At 46.8% G+C, this 20,351-nt stretch overlaps 1 protein-coding gene across 7 annotated transcripts in view; it reads right to left on the minus strand.

Annotated features, from left to right (window-relative positions):
- mipol1 (mirror-image polydactyly 1) overlaps positions 1-20,351 on the minus strand; it is a 654,701-nt gene that overhangs the window by 273,238 nt on the left and 361,112 nt on the right. For all 7 annotated transcript variants that reach the window (XM_072488851.1, XM_072488861.1, XM_072488810.1 and 4 more), the window contains one exon: positions 19,202-19,309. In XM_072488851.1, the coding sequence (XP_072344952.1) occupies positions 19,202-19,309 (108 nt within the window). The remainder of the gene's footprint in view (positions 1-19,201; positions 19,310-20,351) is intronic.

A 20,351-nucleotide genomic window follows, 5' to 3' on the forward strand; every position in this document is an offset into this window, starting at 1 on the left:
GGCGCCCACGGGCCGCACACGGCCTGCAGGATCAAAGATGGCGGCACCCACGGTCGCACGTGGCTTGCGGGTAGGGGGATGGTGGCAGGCCGGGGTCGCCTGCGGAGACAGCGGCAACCGACTGGGCCTGGCATACCGCCACAAAGTGCCCCTTTTTACTGCAGCCCTTGCATGTTGCGGATCGGGCCGGGAAGCGTTGCCGGGGGTGTTTGGCTTGCCCGCAAAAGTAGCATCTGGGCCTGCCGGGGTTGACTGGCTGCGGCACACACTTTTGGCGAATTGGGGGATGCGTTAGAGTCGGCCGCAGATGGAGTCCATGCTGTCCACGCGCGGTCGGGGGCATACGCCTGGTCGTTACGGGCGGCGACTTCTAAAGAGCTCACGAGTTTTCGTGCATCCCCGAGACCCAGCGTATCCCCTTCTAGCAGCCGTTAGCGGATCCGCGTGGATAGCATGCCAGTAACAAACACGTCCCGGATTAAAAGTTCGGTGTGGTCGCTAGCCGAAACCTGCTGGCAGTTACGGTTCCTACCTAGGACTAATAATGCGCGGTAGAAGTTGTCCAGCGATTCCCCCGAAATTTGTCGTCTGGTGGCCAGAAGGTGTCGGGCGTATACCTGATTCACTGGGCAAATATTAGTGTCCTTTTAACAGAGTCATAGTGTCCTTGAAGTCAGCCGCGTCCTCGATGAGCGTAAAGATTTCTGGGCTCACCCTCGAGTAGAGAATCTGCAGTTTCTGGTGCTCCGAGGGTGGAGTCGTGGCTGTCCTGATGTGGCTGTTGAAACACACCTGCCAGTGTTTAAAAGTAGCCGCTGAGTTTGCCGCGTGGGGGCTGAGTTGTAGACACTCCAGCTTGATGCGGATATCCATTCTTTAAAATCTGGTGTAATAATTTGATGCACGATCAATTACCACAGAAGCGAGATTGTAGAGCAATTGAAGGCTTTATTACACCAGATGCTTCCCCAGCAGCATGCTGGGGAATGGCTGCAGCCAGGGAAAGCACAGACCTTTATACTCCGGCCTGCTGGGCGGGACCAGCAGGCAGAGCTCTACAAGGAACCTCTAATACGAGGTACCTCCAACATAGGTACCATAATACCCTTAATACAGACTACCACACCACCGCAGTAATACATTAGATGAATTCTACTGGGACACAATAGACACAAATCATTTTGTAGATGAAGTGAAACAATCCATTCATTTCATCGATAATGATGAGCTCTGTGTTTCAAGATCACCAGCTGACTTGTACAGACGTGGACGTGATTGTTTGCAGGCAAACTTTCCAAATATGGAAACCATTCTGAAATACTTTTTTAACAATACCTGTCACAAATAATTCAGTGAAACTTCTTTTTCTGTATTAAAAAGATTTTGTAAAATACGATGAGTCAGGAACATTTGACAAGTTCAGCAACATTGATGATGAAAGTGCATCTTTACAAGATTTTACCGACGATGGTGGTTTTGTAAATAAAAAGTGTGGAGAAAAAAAGCTACCTAAATTGCCAATCAAAGAAGGGATGAAGCAAGAAAATCTTAAAACTCTATCCCTCTTCCATATTCTCTTCTTTAAAAAATGTTTTTATTAGGGTGTGGTCCACATATGTGCCTCCTTATTCTCCCCCCCCCTCTCTCTCTGCTGATGTTTGTGGTCCCTCTGTGGGCCCCCCTTCCCTTTGCTCTGTTGGCTGTTGGCTACAAATAGGTCCTGGAACACGTTGGTGAATGGCCTCCACGTCTTGTGGAAGCCCTCTTCCAACCCCCCGGATGGTGAATTTGATTTTCTTAAGTGGAGATATTCCGACAAGTCTGCCAGCCAGTTTGTAGCTGTGGGTGGTGCTGCTGATCGCCAGCTGAGCAGGATTCTTCGGCAGGTGATTAGGGAGGCAAAGGCTAGGGCGTCGACCCCCCTCCCCACAAAGCGTTCTGGCTGATCTGATACCCTGAAGACTGCCACTTTGGGACACGGCTCCACCCTCACCCCCACAACCCTGGACATAGCCTCAAAAGAGGCTGTCCAGAACCCGACAGGTCTGGGGCATAGTAGGTGTGGTTGACCACGCCTCCCTAGCATCGTTCACATTTGTCCTCCACCTCCAGGAAGAACCTGCTCATTCAGGCTCTTGTTAAATGTGCTCTGTGTACCACTTTCAGCTGCATTAGGCTTAGCCTTGCGCATGTGGAGCTGGAGTTGACCCTGTTCAGTGCTTCGCTCCAGATTCCCATTCTATTTCAATCCCTAGTTCTTCCTCGTACTTGTCTCTGGTTTCGTCAAGTGAGGAGCGTGCTTTTCCCAACTGTCGCCCATGCAGGTCTTTGCAGTTCCCCCTCTAAGTTGGGGGAATTTTTTAAAAATTCATTTTCCGGATGTGGGTGTCGCTGATTCGGCCAGCATCTATTGCCCAACCCTAGTTGCCCATCAGAAGGTGTGGTGAGTTGCCTTCTTGAACCACTGCAATCCGTCAGGTGTAGATACACCCACTTTGCTGTCAGGGAGGAAGTTCCAGGATTTTGTTCCAGCGACAGCGAATGAAAGGCGATATGTTTCCAAGTCAGGGTGGTGAGTGACTTGGAGGGGAACCTCCACAGTCACAGTCTAAATATATGCAGGTTAGCTGGATTGGCCATGCAAAATCACTGCTTAGTGTTCAGGGATGTGCAGGTTAGGTGGAGTTACGGGGTTCGGACGGAGATGTGGGCCTAGTTTGGGTGCTTTATCAGAAGATTGGTGCAGATTGATGGGCCAAATGGCCTCCTGCTGTACTGTAGGGTCTCTGGTTCTGCTGGAACCATGGTTGTCTTTTTCCACAGGTCTGTCTTCCCAACATTTTTCTTAAGTCACCAACCCTGCAAATTCATTTCTCCAACTTTATTACAATGAACACATTTAAGTTTCCTTATCTCCCTTCCACTATCATAGGTTTCCTTTCTAACCAAAGGCAAACTCTTCGTTATATCTCCAACTAGTGGGCAGCACGGTGGCACAGTGGTTAGCACTGCTGCCTCACGGCACTGAGAATCCAGGTTTGATCCTGGCCAGGGTCACTGACCGTGTGGAGTTTGCACATTCACCCCGTGTATGTGTGGAGCTCACCCCCACAACCCAAGATGTGCAGGGTACGTGGACTGGCCATGATAAATTTCCCCTTAATTGGAAAAGAAATAATTGGGTACTCCAAATTTATATTAAAAAATATCTCCAACTAGACCACCTTTGCTTTGCCCAACTTCGGATTTCTCATTTCCCAGTTTTTATCATTCACAGATTCAAATTGATGTCGAAAGCCAGACCTTGATTTTTGAACTCATTCAAAATAATCCACAATTTCTGCTGCTAGTCCAGCAGTTTTAACCCTTTGCTGTTCCACATGTGTTATCACTACAGTGGGAAGAGAATCTTCAAATTACTCCAAAATAATTGTTTCTCTTAGAATGTGATATGTTTGGTCTATTTTTAATGCTCTTATCCACCTCTCAGAATTATTTTGTTTAATTCTTTCAAATTCTACATGTGTCTGACCTGGTTCTTTCCTTAGATCTCCAAACTTTTGTCTGTAGGCTTCTGGCATTATCTTATATGCACTTAACATGACTTTTCTCACCTAATTACAATCCCTAGGTACCACCTCTGATAGTGATGCAAACACTCCACGAGCTCTAACTACCAACTTTGTTTGAACCACCAATACCCAAATGGTCTTTCGCCAATTCAATTGTTTTTTAAAAATATTTTTTTAATTCTCCTCCTTTTACACATTTTCTCCCAAATTTACACCCAACAATAAACAATAATCAGTAACGAATGGAATATCAATCTCCATATCAATAACAACGATCCCATTCTCCCACCAAACCCCAGACATTGGCCCGCATGTTAACATAAACAAATGACAAAAAGGAATCAGGAATCACCCATAATCACCATTAACACATACAGTCCCCCTTTCCCCAACCCGCCTAATGTTCGATGTGATCCAATTCTTGAAAGTGCATAATGAGTAACGCCCTTGAATTGTAGAACCCCTCCATCCTTCCTCTCAGTTCAAATTTGACCTTTTCAAGCGTTAAGAATGCGCCAATTCAATTGTTAAGCCAATTTCTCAAATGAAATAAAAAAGGCATCTTTCTCGTCAAACCCTTCAGTGCTTGAATATATTAAAATATATCCCCATTAGGCTTTTGACTAGGAGGTGTTCCTCTAGACTTACATCAGCTTCTGCCTTGAACTCCAATATTTCACGCTGATGTTCTCTTTGCAGTTCCAGTTTCTGAAGTTCAAAATCTCAATTTTTCCTTTGCTTGTACCATTGCCACTCTCTCTTTTTCTTTATACCTTTTTTCCCTTGCTCATCTTTCATTTACAGATCAAGTTTCTTCATTTCCATTTCCTTTTGAAAAGTGCTCTAATGTTCCTTTTCTTTCTCCAGCATTTCTAATTTAATCAGTTGTACTTGTAATTGAATTCTAGCTTATTCTAATGATTCAGGATGTGGCTCCGGCAAATTTAAATGCTGAGTTATTCTGAAATTATCTCCATATTCCTCACTCTTTCAGGTAAATTCAACTGCAGCTTTACTGTCAAATCCAAAACCTTGGTTTTAACTACTTTTTGTAAACCAACCAGAGTGACCTCTTCGAGACCCAGGAATTTTTTTGCAATGGAAAGAGTCACAAGGTCCATTTCCCAACTCATTCCCTATTTAAATTGCAACACCTGAAAGAAAGCACCAGTTCCTCACACACTCACTGTCATTCCATTCAATAATTCCAATACTTTTAAATCCCGGCAAAGAACCGCCAATTTTATTATGATCTCAGACCAGACCCCAACATTTGCTAGGATATCAGACAGAAACTCTAATACTTTTTTCAAATTTGTAAACTGAGAAGAAAGGATGCTTCGCTCCAGAAGTGATTCCATGCAAAAACAGGGATATGGTATGTTATAACCTGCCTGCTTACCATTGGCTGGGGACTAATGACAATCCCACAATCCTGTGGGAGTATGAGCTTCCCCAATGAGGGGGGTGGAGAAACCATTCGTAAACTCCATGTATAAATAAAGCTGGCCAGTTTGGAACCAGCAGGAAGGAGAGTACAGCAAGGGAAGTTGCTGCTGCTGTTATATATATATATATATATATATATATATGTTATTGTAAATAAATGTTATTACTTTGTATCCTTAAAACTCATGCTGGATTCTTTGTGGCCCTCACAAAATGGTACATTAAAACAAACTTTTTATTAACACAGTACTAAATCACCTTAACATCACAGAAATATAGTTTACAATTACCAGTTAGACAATGCTTCACATTAAAAAGAAACACTTTAACTTCTAGTGTTTCTGTGGCGCAATTGGTGAATGCATTCGGCTGTAAACTGAAAGGTTGGTGGTTCCAGACCACCCAGGGACGGTGTTTTATCTAAGTTTTATGGCGCCACCGTAGCAGTGGCTTGTACTATGGCTTCACAGCGCCAGAGTCCTAGGTTCAATTCCTGGCTTGGTCACTGTCTGTGTGGAGTCTGCCGTTCTCCCTGTGTCTGCATAGGTTTCTTCCGGGTGCTCCGGTTTCCTCCCACAAGTCCCGAAAGACGTGCTTGTTAGGTGGATTGGACATTGAATTCTCCTTCAGTATACCCGAACAGGCGCCGGAATGTGGCGACTAAGCGCTTTTCACAATAACTTCACTGCTGTGTTAATGTAAGCCTACATTAAGGCTATGTGACACTAATAAAGATTATTATTAGCTGATGATTGCAAGCAAAACTGATCACAGGTCAAAAAACACTTTTAAATAGAGTTAGGAAACACAGGATTACTTGCCAATCTTTGGATAGAGAGATCTTTTGAGAGACTGCTTGAAGATGGAGTGAGAGAGAGACAGAGAGACGGATACAGAGGAGAAACAGAGAGACAGTTAGATATTCTGTCAGATTAATGCTCCATTTCTGACAGTCTTTTGCAGAAGCTGCTGTTCAGCTCGCAGTTTCCAGCAACACTAACTCAGAACTGACTGCCACAGACCTGGCTCCTCCCATTACTACATCATCTCTCTCCAAATCCCATGACCTAATTACTGACGTTAAAACACAATGTCTCTAATTGAGCAGCTGAGATGGCTGAATGGTTAAGGCGGTGGACCTGAAAGCCAATGGGGTTTCAGCACGCAGGTTCAACCTCTGCTCACTGCTACTGTGATTTAAAATGTCAGGGCGGCACGGTACCACAGAGGTTAGCATTGTTGCTTCACAGTGCCAGGGACCCAGATATGAATCCCAGCTTGGGTCACTGTCTGTGTGGGTTTCCTCTGGGTGCTCCGGTTTCCTCCCACAAGCCTGCAAGATGTGCTTGTTCGGTGAATTGGACATTCTGAATTCTTCCTCAGTGTACTCAAACAGGCAACGTAGCACGGCAAATAGGGGCTTTTCAAAGTTACTTCATTGCATGTTAATGTAGGCCTATTTGTGACACTAATAAAGATTATTCTAATTAAGGCTGCATGGTGGCACAGTGGTTCGCACTGCTGCCTCATGGCACCAAGGTCCCAGGTTCGATCCCGGCTCTGGGTCACTGTCCGTGTGGAGTGTGCACATTCTCCCCGTATTTGCGTGGGTTTCGCCCCCACAACCCAAAGATGTGCAGGGTAGGTGGATTGGCCACGCTAAATTGCCCCTTAATGTGAAAAAATGAATTATCATAGAATTTACAGTGCAGAAGGAGGCCATTTGGCCCATCGAGTCTGCCCGGCTCTTGGAAAGAGCACCCTACCCAAGGTCAACAACTCCACCCTATCCCCATAACCCAGTAACCTCACCCAACACTAAGGGCAATTTTGGACACTAAGGGCAATTTATCATGGCCAATCCACCTAACCTGCGCATCTTTGGACTGTGGGAGGAAACCGGAGCACCCAGAGGAAACCCACGCACACACGGGGAGGATGTGCAGACTCCGCACATTTACTCCGCAAATTGGGTACTCTAAATTTTTTAATTTTTTTGAAACATTATTATAATTACCTAAACCCTAGGGTACCTGCTTTCCAGAAACAAAATTCCATTATCCCTATTTAGGCAATTAATATACATGTTTGGAATGAATGATGATCTTACTTTTATGACACCTTAATTGCACCATCTGCAACCACACTGTCTGTCATTTAACCCAGGAGTTCAAATAAAATTACTGCAGCAGATATATTCACACCCCCAACACAGGTTTTTAAAACCATTACAACACCAGATACATATCATACAATATATACCAATTTCTTACATTCATCACAAGAATTTTGAACGATGGTGTGTTATGGACGGCTGGTCAGAACCCAAAAGTGGCTAAGATACTGGACCAGAACCGCAACACTTAAAAATTTTTTGTAAGACTGCACGGAAAGATCGATTCACTCCAGGAGTGATTGCATAAAAAATAGGGCTTAGTTCTGTTTACAAATGAAACTTTTTTAAAACAAAAGAAAAACCAATATTTAAATTTCAAACCTAACCAGAACACTTTACATGTATCTCTTAACCCTAACACAGAATATCTCATTAAACAGCACATAAAATTAACATAGAGCCCTCAACTCTACTTAGGCAGGCAACAACAATACTTACATATTCAGAATATATTCCTGTTGTAAGAGTAGCTCCTTCAGACCCCTTTTTGAAAGTTGGTCTCCGTGATTCCTTTTCATAACCTCTTCCTGTGGCTATCCAAATCCTTTTGTCCCTGCCTGTTAGAACAGAATTCTTTTCTCGCTCTGAGCTCCACCTAGCTCCTCAAACAATGGTTCTGTTCTGGGGTATCCAGACTTGAACTCATCATTGCTATCTGAGCTTTTGATTTCCCACTCACGTTTACACAAATAACAGGGCAATGATATGAATATGCAATTAGCCTCCAATTTATGAATGAAAGAGTCCATCAGACTCTATAATCGGTAATAGCTGGTCAGATCAGAGTGTCCTGGAGGACAATGGAGATAATGGGAGCTTGTCAGAAGGTATGGTGATAATCATAGGGGATTTTAATCTACATATGGAGAGGAAAAATCAGATGGGCAAAGATAGCGTAGGTGAGGAGTTCATAAAATGTTTTCGAGATAGTTCCTTAGAACAGCACATTCTGGTTCCAACCAGAGGGCAGGTTACACTCGACCTGTATTGTGCGAAAAGATAGGATTAATGGATAACCTCATAGTGAAGGCACTCATGGTGAAAGCACCCCTAGGTAGCAGCAGTCATAATATGATTGAATTTGACATTCAGTTTGAGGGAGAGCAGAGTCAGCCTAAGCCTAGAAAACTAGCCAGATAGGATGCTTTCTATTATGCATCTGTAAAAGTTGGTAAGATTCAATGTGGACATGTCGAATTTCCTCAGTTTCCTGAGAAAGTATAGGCGCTGTTGTGCTTTCGTGGTCATAGCATTGACGTGGGTGGACCAGGTCAGATTGTTGGTACGTGCACACCGAGGAATTTGAAGCTGTTAACCATCATGCTGGTTTAGCTCACTGGGCTAAATCGCTGGCTTTTAAAGCAGACCAAGGCAGGCCAGCAGCACGGTTCAATTCCTGTACCAGCTTCCCCGAACAGGCGCCGGAATGTGGTGACTAGGGGCTTTTCACAGTAACTTGATTGAAGCCTACTCGTGACAATAAGCGATTTTCATTTCATCACCACCTCTGCCCCATTGATGCAGACAGGGGTTATTACCATACACTTTTGCTTCCTGACGTCAATGACCAGCTCTTTAGTTTTGCTGACATTGCGGGAGCGATTGTTGTCCTTACACCACTCCACTACGTTCTCTATCTCCCTCCTCTATTCGGACTCTTCGTTGTTCGAGATCCGACCCACTACGGTCGTGTCGTCAGCAAACTTTAAGATGGAGTTGGAGCCAAATTGTGCCATGCCATCGTGTGTGTATAGGAAGTATAGTAGGAGGCTAAGTACGCATCCATACGGGGCCCCAGTATAGAGGACTATCGTGGAGGTGTTACTGTTATTCTTACTGATTGTGGTCTATGGGTCAGAAAGTCGAGGATCCCGTTCCAGGGTGAGGAGCCAAGTCCTCGTGTTGGAGCTTTGATATAAGCTTGGTTGGGATTATGGTGTTGAAGACAGAGCTGTAGTCAATAAATAGGAGTCTGATGTAGGAGTCCTTGTTGTCGAGATGCTCCAGGGATGAGTGAAGGGCCAGGGAGATGGTGTCTGCTGTGGACTGGTTGTGGCGGTATGCGAATTGCAGTGGATCTAGGCATTCTGGTAGCATGGAGTTGATGTGCCTCATGATCAATCTCTTGAAATACTTCATTACGATTGATGTCAAGGCCACCGGACGATAGGCATTGAGGCACGTTGCCTGGTTCTTCTTTGGCACTGGTATGATGGTGGTCTTCTCGAAGCAGGTGGAGACCTCGGAATGGAGTAAGGAGCGGTTGAAGATGTCTGCGAACACATCTGCCAACTGGTCCACACAGGATCTGAGTGTACGATCAGGGACCCGTCAGGACCCGCCACCTTCCAAGGGTTCACTTTCAAAAAGTCCGATCTGACTTTGGATGCTGTGACGGTGGGTATGGGTGTCTCCGGGTCTGCTGGGGCAGTTGACAGCGTTTTAATGTCAATTTCAATGTGCATATTGACCGGTGAAACAGTTTCAATTTCAACAATAGCTTGGCTGTTACCTGTTCCATGGTGTAATGCCCATGGTAAAGCCTCTCTAGAGTCCTTAGTATTAGAATTCTCTTCCCCCGAAATCAGTGGAGCCTGAATTGGGCAGAGAGTGCAATCCACCACTGTGGTGAGACTCTGGAATGCACTGCCTGGGAAGGTAGTGGAGGCTGGAAACCTCACAAACTTTAAAAAGTTAACTTTGTCTTACTGGGAGCTGTGGGGGGGGGTTCTGTGGTTGTTTTTTCTGTGGTTGTTTTTCCACTGTTTTTTCTGCTGGTTGTTTACTGGGGAATGCCTTGCTTTGAATGTGTCTGTCCAAGTGGGTGGAGAGGTGAAAGAACAATGGGGAGACAGTCTGTTTGATGCCATGGGTGGGAGTTATCAGGTCAGCTAAGTCAGCTGACTCACAGAAGCACAGTGGGGGGTGAGCAGGTGATAAGTTTGAACTTGATATGGGGGGGGGTGTTGGGTTTCTGGTGCTGTTACCAGGGGGAGGGGGGAGAGCTGCATTGCTGACAGGGGAGGAACTGTTACTAGGGGATAAATGGGAGGTCGGGGATGGAGGATGCCCAAGGCGGGGTTAGAGGAGGCCGGGGATGCGAACTGGAGGCTGGCCTTAAAAAGGGTGATGGCTAGTCGGCAGGGGAGGGTGCGGGGAAGTCCCCCGACCAGGCTGATTACATGGAACGTTAGAGGGCTGAACGGGCCGTTCGAGCGGGCTCGCGTGTTTGCGCATTTGAGGGGGCTGAAGGCGGACGTGGCAATGTTACAAGAGACATATCTAAAGGTGACAGACCAGACTAGATTGAGAAAGGGCTGGGTTGGCCAAGTATTCCACTCAGGGATGGACTCAAAGACTAGGGGGGTAGCGATTTTGACTAATAAACGGGTGGCATTCGAGGCAGGGAGAATCGTGTCAGACACGGGGGGCAGGTACATAATGGTGAGTGGGAAGCTGGAGGGGGTGTGGGTGGTACTCGTGAACATATATGCTCCGAATTGGGACGACGTGGAATTTATGAGGCGGGTGTTAGGTAAGATCCCAGACTTAGAGTCACATAACTTGATCATGGGAGGAGATTTTAACACAGTCATTGATCCGGAATTGGACCGGTCAAAATCCAGGACAGGAAGGAATTGAAGGGGTTTATGGCACAGATGGGGGGAGTAGACTCATGGAGGTTTGCACGGCCAAGTACGAAGGAGTTTTCTTTTTTCTCACTTGTCCACAAGTAATACTCTCGGATCGACTTTTTTGTTCTGAGCAGGGCCCTAATACCTGGTGGATATTGAGTACTTGACAATCGCAGTGTCGGACCATGCCCCACGTTGGGTGGATCTATGGGTTAGTTTGGAGAGAGAACAAAGCCTGCTATGGAGGCCGGATGTGGGGTTGTTAGCAGACGATGCGGTCTGGGGGCGGGTGAACAAATCCATCCAGAACTACCAACGGTTTGGGAAGCTTTGAAGGCAGTGGTCAGAGGGGAATTAATCTCGCTATGGGCCCACAGAGAAAAGGTGGAACAGGCTGAGAGGGATAGGTTATTTATTTATTTTTTAAAAATATTTTTATTCAGATTTTTATCAAAACATAATTTTTGCATAACCATGAACAACATTTAACAAAACAAGGTAAACGTTAACATTATATAAAGAAAAAAGAACAAAAATACGCAACAGTCGACCCCACCCCCCTGGATTGCTGCTGCTGACATTTTAGTGCTCTCCTAGAAAGTCGAGGAACGGCTGCCACCTCCGAGAGAACCCCGTCATGGACCCTCTCAAGGCAAACTTTATTTTCTCGAGACTGAAAAACCCTGCCATGTCACCAATCCAGGTCTCCACATTCGGGGGCTTCGAGTCCTTCCACATTAAAAGGATCCGTCTCCGGGCTACCAGGGAAGCAAAGGCCAAGACCGCGGCCCCTTTCGATTCCTTAGGGATAGGTTAGTTGAGGAGATACTCCAGAGGTGGACAGGAGATATTCGGAGGCCCCGCACGCGGAGCTACTGAGGGAGCGGTGGAGGTTATAGGTGGAGTTTGGGCTGTTGATTACAGGAAAGGCGGTGGAACAGCTGAGGAAGGCAAAGGGGGGATCGATGAGTATGGGGAAAAGGCAAGCAGAATATCAGTGCACCAGCTCAGAAAAAGTCAGGCGGCCAGGGAGATAGGGAGAGTAAAGAGTAGAGGTGGGATTACGGTCCTAGACCCAGTGGGGGTGAATGAGGTCTTTAAGGACTTTTACAACAATTAAATGAGCCGGAGCCCCCGGCTGGGGTGGAGGGGATGAGGCAGTTTTTGGGTCAGTTGAGGTTCCCGGGGTGGATGAGGATCTGGTGGAAGGGCTGGGAGCTTCAATTGAAATTGAGGAAATAATGGAGAGGCTGGAGGGCATGCAGTCGGGCAAGGCCCCGGGGCCGGATGGCTACCCAGTGGAATTCTATAAGAGGTTTTCAGAGATATTGAGCCCACTGCTGGTGAGGACATTTAATGAAGCAAGAGAGAAGGGTGTCCTCCCCCCAACAGTATCGCAGGCCTCGATTTCATTGATCCTGAAACGGGAGAAGGATCCGGAGCAATGCGGGTCATACAGGCCGATTTCTCTACTGAATGTGGACGCCAAACTGCTGGCTAAGATATTGGCCACAAGTATAGAGGATTGTGTCCCGGGGGTGATAGAGGAAGACCAGATGGGATTTGTAAAGGGCAGGCAACTCACGGGCAATGTACGAAGGCTTTTAAATGTTATTATGATGCCCTCAGAAGGGGGGGAGATGGAGGTGGCGGTTGCGATGGATGCGGAGAAGGCTTTTGATCGGGTGGAGTGGGATTACCTGTGGGAGGTGCTGGGAAGGTTTGGGTTTGATGTGGGCTTCATTGACTGGGTGCGGTTGCTCTATCAGGCACCAGTAGCGAGTGTGCTTACGAACCGGTTGAGGTCGGGGTACTTTAAACTACACCGAGGGACGAGGCAAAGGTGACCCTCTCCCCACTACTGTTTGCTCTGGCCATAGAGCCACTGGCCATGGCGTTAAGCGCCTCCAGGAACTGGAAAGGGCTGGTTCGGAGGGTTGGGGTGGAGCACCGGGTTTTGCTTTACGCAGATGATTTGCTCTTGTATATCTCAAACCCGTTGGAGGGGGACGTTATGCGGATCTTAGGGGAATTTGTTAATTTTTCGGGGTATAAATTGAACATGGGGAAAAGCGAGATGTTCACGATACAGGCGAGAAGGTAGGAGGAGAGACTGGGAGAGCTGCCGTTTAGAATGGTAGGAAGGAGCTTTCAATATCTGGGAATCCAGGTGGCTCGGGAATGGGAGGTACTGCACAAGTTAATCCTATCCCGGCTCGTAGAACAAATGAAAGAGGACTTTAAGAGATGGGACATACTCCCGCTATCACTTGTGTGGAGGATGCAGACTGTGAAAATGACAGTCCTCCCCAGATTTCTGTTCGTCTTTCAGTGCCTCCCCATCTTCATCCCGAAGGCCATTTTAAAATGGGTAAATAAGGTTATTTCGGGCTTTGTCTGGGCGAGTAAAACCCCGCAAGTGAAGAAAGTGTTGCTGGAGCGCAGTCGGGGGAGGGTGGGTTGGTGCTGTCGAACTTTTAAAATTACTACTGGGCGGCTAATATAGCCATGATTAAGAAGTGGGTAGTGGGGGAGGGGTCAGTGTGGGAGCGGATGGAGACGGAGTCATGTAAAGACACAAATTTGGGAGTACTGATAACGGCACCTCTTCCGTTCTCGCCCGCCCGATAGTCTACAAGTCCGGTGGTGGTGGCGGCTCCGAGAATCTGGGGGCAGTGGAGGAGATATAAGAGAGTGGAAGGAGCATCGGTTTCGACCCCGATTTATAATAACCATCGGTTTGTATCGGGTATCTGGATGATGGGTTCCGGAGATGACAAAGGCAGGAATTAGGAGGATGGGGGATCTATTTATAGATGGGAGCTTCCCCAGCTTGAAAACCTTGGAGGATAAATTTGAATTGCCAGCAGGGTTTAGGTATCTTCAGGTACGTGACTTCTTGAGAAGGCAGGTTCCGGACCTCCTGCTGCTGCTGCCACGGGGGATACAGGTCAGAGTAGTCTCCAGTATATGGGTGGGAGAGGGGAAGGTATCAGATATCTACGAGGAACATTTGGAATCAGCGGAAATGCCGGTTGAGGAGCTTAAGGGCAAGCGGGAAGACGAGCTAGGGGGAGAGATAGAGGCGGGTCTGTGGGCTGATGCTCTCAGCAGGGTTAATACATCCTCATCATGTGCCAGGCTTAGCTTGATACAATTCAAGGTAGTCCACCGGGCACACATGACGGTGGCCTGGATGAACAAGTTTTTTTGGGTAGAGGACAGGTGTGTGAGGTGCGCGGGAAGCCCAGCAAATCATGTCCACATGTTTTGGGCATGCCCGACGCTTAGAGGGTTTTGCTAATGCGATGTCCACGGTACTCAAAACACAGGTGGTGCCAAGTCCAACGGTGGCGATCTTTGGAGTGTCGGAAGAGCCGGGAGTTCAGGGGGCAAAAGAGGCCGTCATCTTTGCCTTTGCCTCCCTGGTAGCCCGGAGACAGATCTTATTAAGATGGAGGGACTCGAAGCCCCCGAGTGCAGAGGCCTGGGTTAGTGACATGGCTGGGTTTCTCAGTCTCGAGAAAATAAAGTTCACCTTAAGAGGGTCAATGGTTGGGTTCACCCGGAGGTGGCAGCCGTTCGCCGACTTTCTCGGGGAAAATTAAAATGTCAGTAGAAGCAGAATGCCAAAGGGAGGGGCAGACTGTTGTTTATGGTTGGGGTGTGTGAAGATTGTGATGGGGGTGGAAATGTTTATTGTACCATGTTTATGTCGCTGTTATTGTTATTATTATATTAAAAATTGCAAATACCCTAATAAAAATATATTTTTAAAAAACTCCCCGAATACATTTAAAGAAATTCACCTTCTCTAAACCCTTTACACGATGGGACTATCCCAATTTGTGTTGGGGAAGTTGAAATTCCCTAGTATAATTACCCGATTATTTTTCTTATACACCTCAGTAAATTGTCTACATATCTGCTCCTCTATTTCTCACTAGCTGTTTGGAGGTCTATAATACACTCCCAGTATGAGGCTGCCCCCTTTTTATTCCAAAGTTCTACCCATAAAGCCTCGATTGAAGACCTTTCCAAGATATCATCTCTTGCAGTAATTGATTCCTTAATTGATAGTGCAACACCACCTCCCTTTTTACACCCTCTTCTGTCTTGCCTAAAGATCATATATCCTGGAATGTTACGTTGCCAGTCCTGTGCTTCCCTTAACAATGCCTCTCTGATGGCAACAATGTCACAATTCCAAACATCAATCAACTCACCCGTCTTACCTATAACTTTTTTTCCCTTTCTGGTATCTCCTCCCCCCCCTCCCCCCCCCCCCCCCCCCCCCCAGTCATAAATATCTTTATTACGGCATTTATGTATATATATAACACAACCAAAACAAAAAAGAGAACAAACAGGAAATCTCAAAACAAATAAATAACCAACACCCATGCCAGTCCTCCCTGCCATGTCCCCCTCCCTCCCTGCATTCTCTTCTTTTTTAAACCCCATTCTCTGCTCGCTCCTCCTTCTCACTATGCGCCCGGATTGATATAAACTCCCCCCAATCACTGCCTTGAGTGCGTCCCACAGCGTGGCGGCCGAGACCTCACCTGTATCATTTAGTTCCACACATCCCCGGATGGCAACCCTCACCCGCTCAAATACCTCCTTATCCGCTAACAACCTACGTCAAGCCACCACTGGGGGCCCTGCCATCCCCCTAATCCACCTGCAAGTCAACCCAATTTGGCGCGTGGTCTGAATGCGTTTCTTGTAAAAAAAAAAGCCATGTCCGCCTTCAAACTCCTCAGGTGCACGAAAACATACAAACGTTTAACCAGTCCATTCAGCTCCCTCACATTCCATGTGACCAACCTGGTCGGAGGGCACCCCACCTCCTCCCTTGCCAATCAACCATACCCCTACTTAGGCCAACTGCCGGCCAATGCCACGCGCCCCTCCAGGCCCACCCTCAGATGTCCACAGTCACCACTCCGTCCCTGCTATGCCACAGCAACAACACCGTTGTCAACAGCCATCCCTCCCCCCTTCCCTTTAACAAAACAACTACCCCATACCCCTCTACTACACTAACCACATGATCCCTCCCATCACCTGGCCCACTCCCCCCCCCCCTCCTCCCCGCCCCCCCACTGCGCACCCGTTAACTAGCCCTTCCAGCTTGCCTGGCAAACCCCGGTCATGGCGTCTATGCCTCCCACCCCTCGATGATTCCCCTCCCCCTCGCTCACACACCTCACAACCAACAATGCAACAAGAGAAAAAATAGGTGCACTCACCTCCAGATGCAACAAAACATTTCAAAGGAGAAAAGTTTTCTAACAACCGACAAAATAAAAGATACCTGAAAAAACAGAAAAAGCACCCATCTCCTCACCCATCCTCCACAATTCAATGTCCTCCTTCACCTGCCAGCGCATTGTCTCTTAAAAACTCCATCGTCTCCTCTGATGTCCAAAATAATGTTCTCAGCTGATAAAAGTTACCCAAAGCCAAGCCGGGTACAACATCACAAACTTCACCCCCTTTTTCAAGAGGGCAGCCTTCACCCAATTAAACTCGGTTCTCCTCTTCGCCAGATCCATGCCCAGGTCCTGGTACACCCACAGCTCGCTCCCCTCCCATTCTTTTTAAATGGTGTCCTGAACTCTCGAAACCATGACATATCCCCCGAACCCACCATCAGGAGGTCCCTTGCCACCCCCCCATGCCCGTGTAGGGCATGTGTAGGGCCTGATCGCTGCCAGTTTGGCAGCTTGGTAGTGCCAGCTGGACACACTTGGCAGTGCCAGGGTGTGAAGTAATCCAGAGATTCCAATTTTAGGTTTTCTGCTTTTTAATTTACTGCCTAACTCCCTGAACCCTTGCTGCAAGACCTCACCTGCATGCTACCTATATTGTTGGTGTCAACAAGTACCACGACCTCTGACATTTCCCCCATCCTTCAGGATGCCCTACAGCCGTTCAGTGACATCCCTGACTCTGGCACCAGAGAGGCAACACACCATCCTAGAGTCACATCTTTCGCTGCCTGTCTGCTCCCCTGACGAATGAATCCCCAATTACACTTGCTCTTCCTTTCATCTACCTGCCACCCCCGTACAGTCAAGCTGATTGTGGTGCCAGAAACTTGGCTCTGATTGCAGTCCCCTGAGGCATGAGCTTCCAAAATGAAATATCGATTTGTGAGCGGGACCCCAGGGGACTCCTGCATTACCTGCCTATTCTTCCTGGACTGCCTAGTGATCACCCATTTCCTTTTTTACACTTGACCCTTGAACTGTGATGTGACCACCTCTCTAAACGCTATCCACGCCAGTGTCTCCAGTCACTGATCAACCTCCGAAACCCAGAGCTCCAGTTTCTGCAGCTAGGAGCACTTCACACACACGTGGTCATCTCGGACACTGGTAGGGTCCAAGACTTCCCAAATGTGACAGGCCACACATTCCACTTGGCTGTCCTCACCTGACATGAAATATTTTTCACAACAAATAATAGCTATTTTTAAAGCTTCAGCTATTTAGACACAGTATCTAATGTTACTCACCGACCAATCAGCTTACTGCTTTCCTGTGACATCCTGTGTTCACTCAGCGTGCTGTCTGAACAGTGGTCGCAGGTCCGATGCTTTCATAGAATCATAGAATTTACAGTGCAGAAGGAGGCCATTTGTACCATTGAGTCTACACCGGCCCTTGAAAGAGCACCCTGCTTAAGCCCATGCATCCACCCTATTCCCGTAACCCAGTAACCCCACCTAATCTTTTTTGGACACGAAGGGGCAATTTATCATGGCCAATCGACCTAACCTGCACATCTTTCCACTGCCCAAAGGTAGATGAAGGACTCGAGTCCTGCGCTCCTTTTCGTTCTGTCATGAAAGCATGTGCTTCACAGGTCCGATGCTCTCCGCTGCCCAAAGATCGGTGAAGGCCTCAAGCCCCGCGCTTTCTTTTTCCTCGGTCCCGAATGCATGTCCATCACAGGTCAGGTGTTCTCTGCTGTCCGAAGGTGGGTGCAGTGGATGTTGGAACATTGAATAAATTTGGGGAGATAGACAGATGTTTTATTAGTAATGGATTGAAGGGTATGAAGAATTGGCAGGAGTGGAGTTGAGGCAGAGAGGAGATCAGCCATGAATCTATTGAATGACGGAGTGGGCTCGAGGGGCTGAATTGACTACTCCTAGGTCTTTTGAAGGTAGATATCTGTGACTGCCCACAATGAGTCATATGATACCGAACTGTACAGAAAGAAATACATTATTTAGGAGCTATTTTACAATTTGGCCTGGTTCACATTAGTGGCTTTCATACTGATGGTTGCTTAATTGGGATTCTAGCAGTTACTGAACATAAAGCAGTTTCCTGTGTTTACACAACTAAATGTGCACTTTTGGCCAATGTAAAACTGTAGACCCAGTTTGTAGTGGTATTAACGCACAGAGCAGGTTCACTGACACCAGTTTTAGGAATCTGACCGAGATGAGTGTCTGTGTAAAGGTGTCTATTCCATCCAGTAAATGAGCACACCAGAGAGTAGAGTGATTTCAGGGATTTGTTTACCCTTGTGAAAGCTTTGGATTCAAACCTGGATTGAATCTGCTGCGAGAGGAGCAGGTTTCAAAGTCTGCGATTTTGATGTTTACTTTATAAATTCACATATTTATACATCAGTACATCTCATTGTGTAAAAGGCTTTAGGTTTATGAATTGGATATAATCTACAAAAATGTCAATTGTTAAATTCTACCAAATGTCCCAAGTGACTTAGCTAAAAAGAAGCAAAAGGTAAGTTCAAACATAACGAGAATGAATAAATATATTCTTTGAAATTATTGTTCAATTTCAAATAACTACAAAGAATCTAAGCAATAAATTTAATTTGAAAAGCCAATTGAAAGTTGATCAAACTTTGGCAGCATGGGAGCACAGTGGTTAGCAATTGCTTCACAGCTCCTGGGTCTCAGGTTCGATTCTCGGCTTGGGTTACTGTCTGCACCTTCTCCCCGTGTCTGCGTGGGTTTCCTCTGGGTGCTTCGGTTTCCTCCCACAGTCCAAAGATGTGCAGGTTAGGTCGATGGGCCACGCTAAATTGCCCTTAGTGTCCACAAAGGTGGGGTTATTGGGTTACGGGGATAGGGTGGAGGTGTGGGCTTGTGTAAGGTACTCTTTCCAAGGGCCGGTGCAGAAGGCCGAATGGCCTTCTTCTGCCCTGTAAATTCTCTGATTCTAAATATAAATACCAACTCCATTGAAGGACACTGTATCTATGTTGCCAACATCATAACATAAAAAATTTACCCAAAATGTTCACAACAGATATCAGTAGGACAGAAATGGCATCCATGGCTTACAGCCTGAATTTGATTCTGTGTATGAGAGATTTACCTTCAAGGCACGTCCTTGGTTGTTTTCAGTCGTCAGGTGTTTCATGTTGTTTGCCATTGCCTGGTTCTGCTCTTTCAAAAGATGAAGCTCCTGCTCCAACCGCTTGCACTAGAGACAAATAAAGCACCATATTACCTAATAAGTAGTTGCCTAGAGCCTAAGCTCTGGCGTTATTTCCCTGAACCACTTTGCCCAAACATCTCACTTTTGGCCATCTGACTCCACGTCAAATTTTGCTTTATAACGCTCTTGTGAGTGCCTTGGAATGTTTTATTATAGAGTTGCTACATAAATATAAACTGCTGTTAAAAAGGATTTTCTGTTTATTACTTATGCACACTCCGAATTTTACCTGATATCGGTCAAATTAAAACAATGGCTCACCAGGTGCCGGAATGTATCTACAGTAAAAGCCTCAAACACAAAATGACTGAGTAAAAAAAAGTAAAAGCAAACCCCCAAAAATCCAAGTTATTTGCAAATCCCTCCATAGTTTTGCTTTAATTTTCTCAAGGCTTATGTCTCAGTTTGCAACTTAATGGGGGCGAATCAACTAAATAGGAACAAAGTCCCATAGCGAGCACATTTAGCCACGTGTTTCCCAGCGCTCGCAGCACCAAGAAACACATGGTAATACAATGGCACTCATATTAAATAAGGGGCCTCAGCGAGGTTTATAAATGGTGTTCTGATCTCTGAAGCCCCCAACGTGAACCCACCCAAGCCTCAACACACTATGAGAGCGTCCCCCCCCCCCCCCCCCCCCCCCCCCCCACCGATACCTGCGTAGGGTACCCCTGGCCTGATCGTCAGCACACAAGAAATACCAGCTTGGCACCTTGTTAGTGTCAACCAGGCATCCTGACGGTGCCAGGGTGACAGGCTGGTCACGTGGCACCAGCAGTGCCAGGCTATCACCCTGACCAAAGAACATGCACCTGGGCGCCTCCGATCCCCTGCTAAGCCCCCACGAGCGCTGTTTGTCTGGTCACTGCTTGTGGGAACCAGTGCTGAATGGCGCTCACCCGAGGTCTCGGTGGCAAGGGGGATAGATCCCAAAACTCAGATAATTCTGGAAACTGTTTATTAGAGTGAGACATGCTGTCTCGCTCTAATATGCAGAGGGAGGGATTATATCACAACGTCTCGC

This window comes from Scyliorhinus torazame, chromosome 2 (assembly GCF_047496885.1).
Source record: "Scyliorhinus torazame isolate Kashiwa2021f chromosome 2, sScyTor2.1, whole genome shotgun sequence".
Lineage (NCBI taxonomy): Eukaryota > Metazoa > Chordata > Chondrichthyes > Carcharhiniformes > Scyliorhinidae > Scyliorhinus > Scyliorhinus torazame.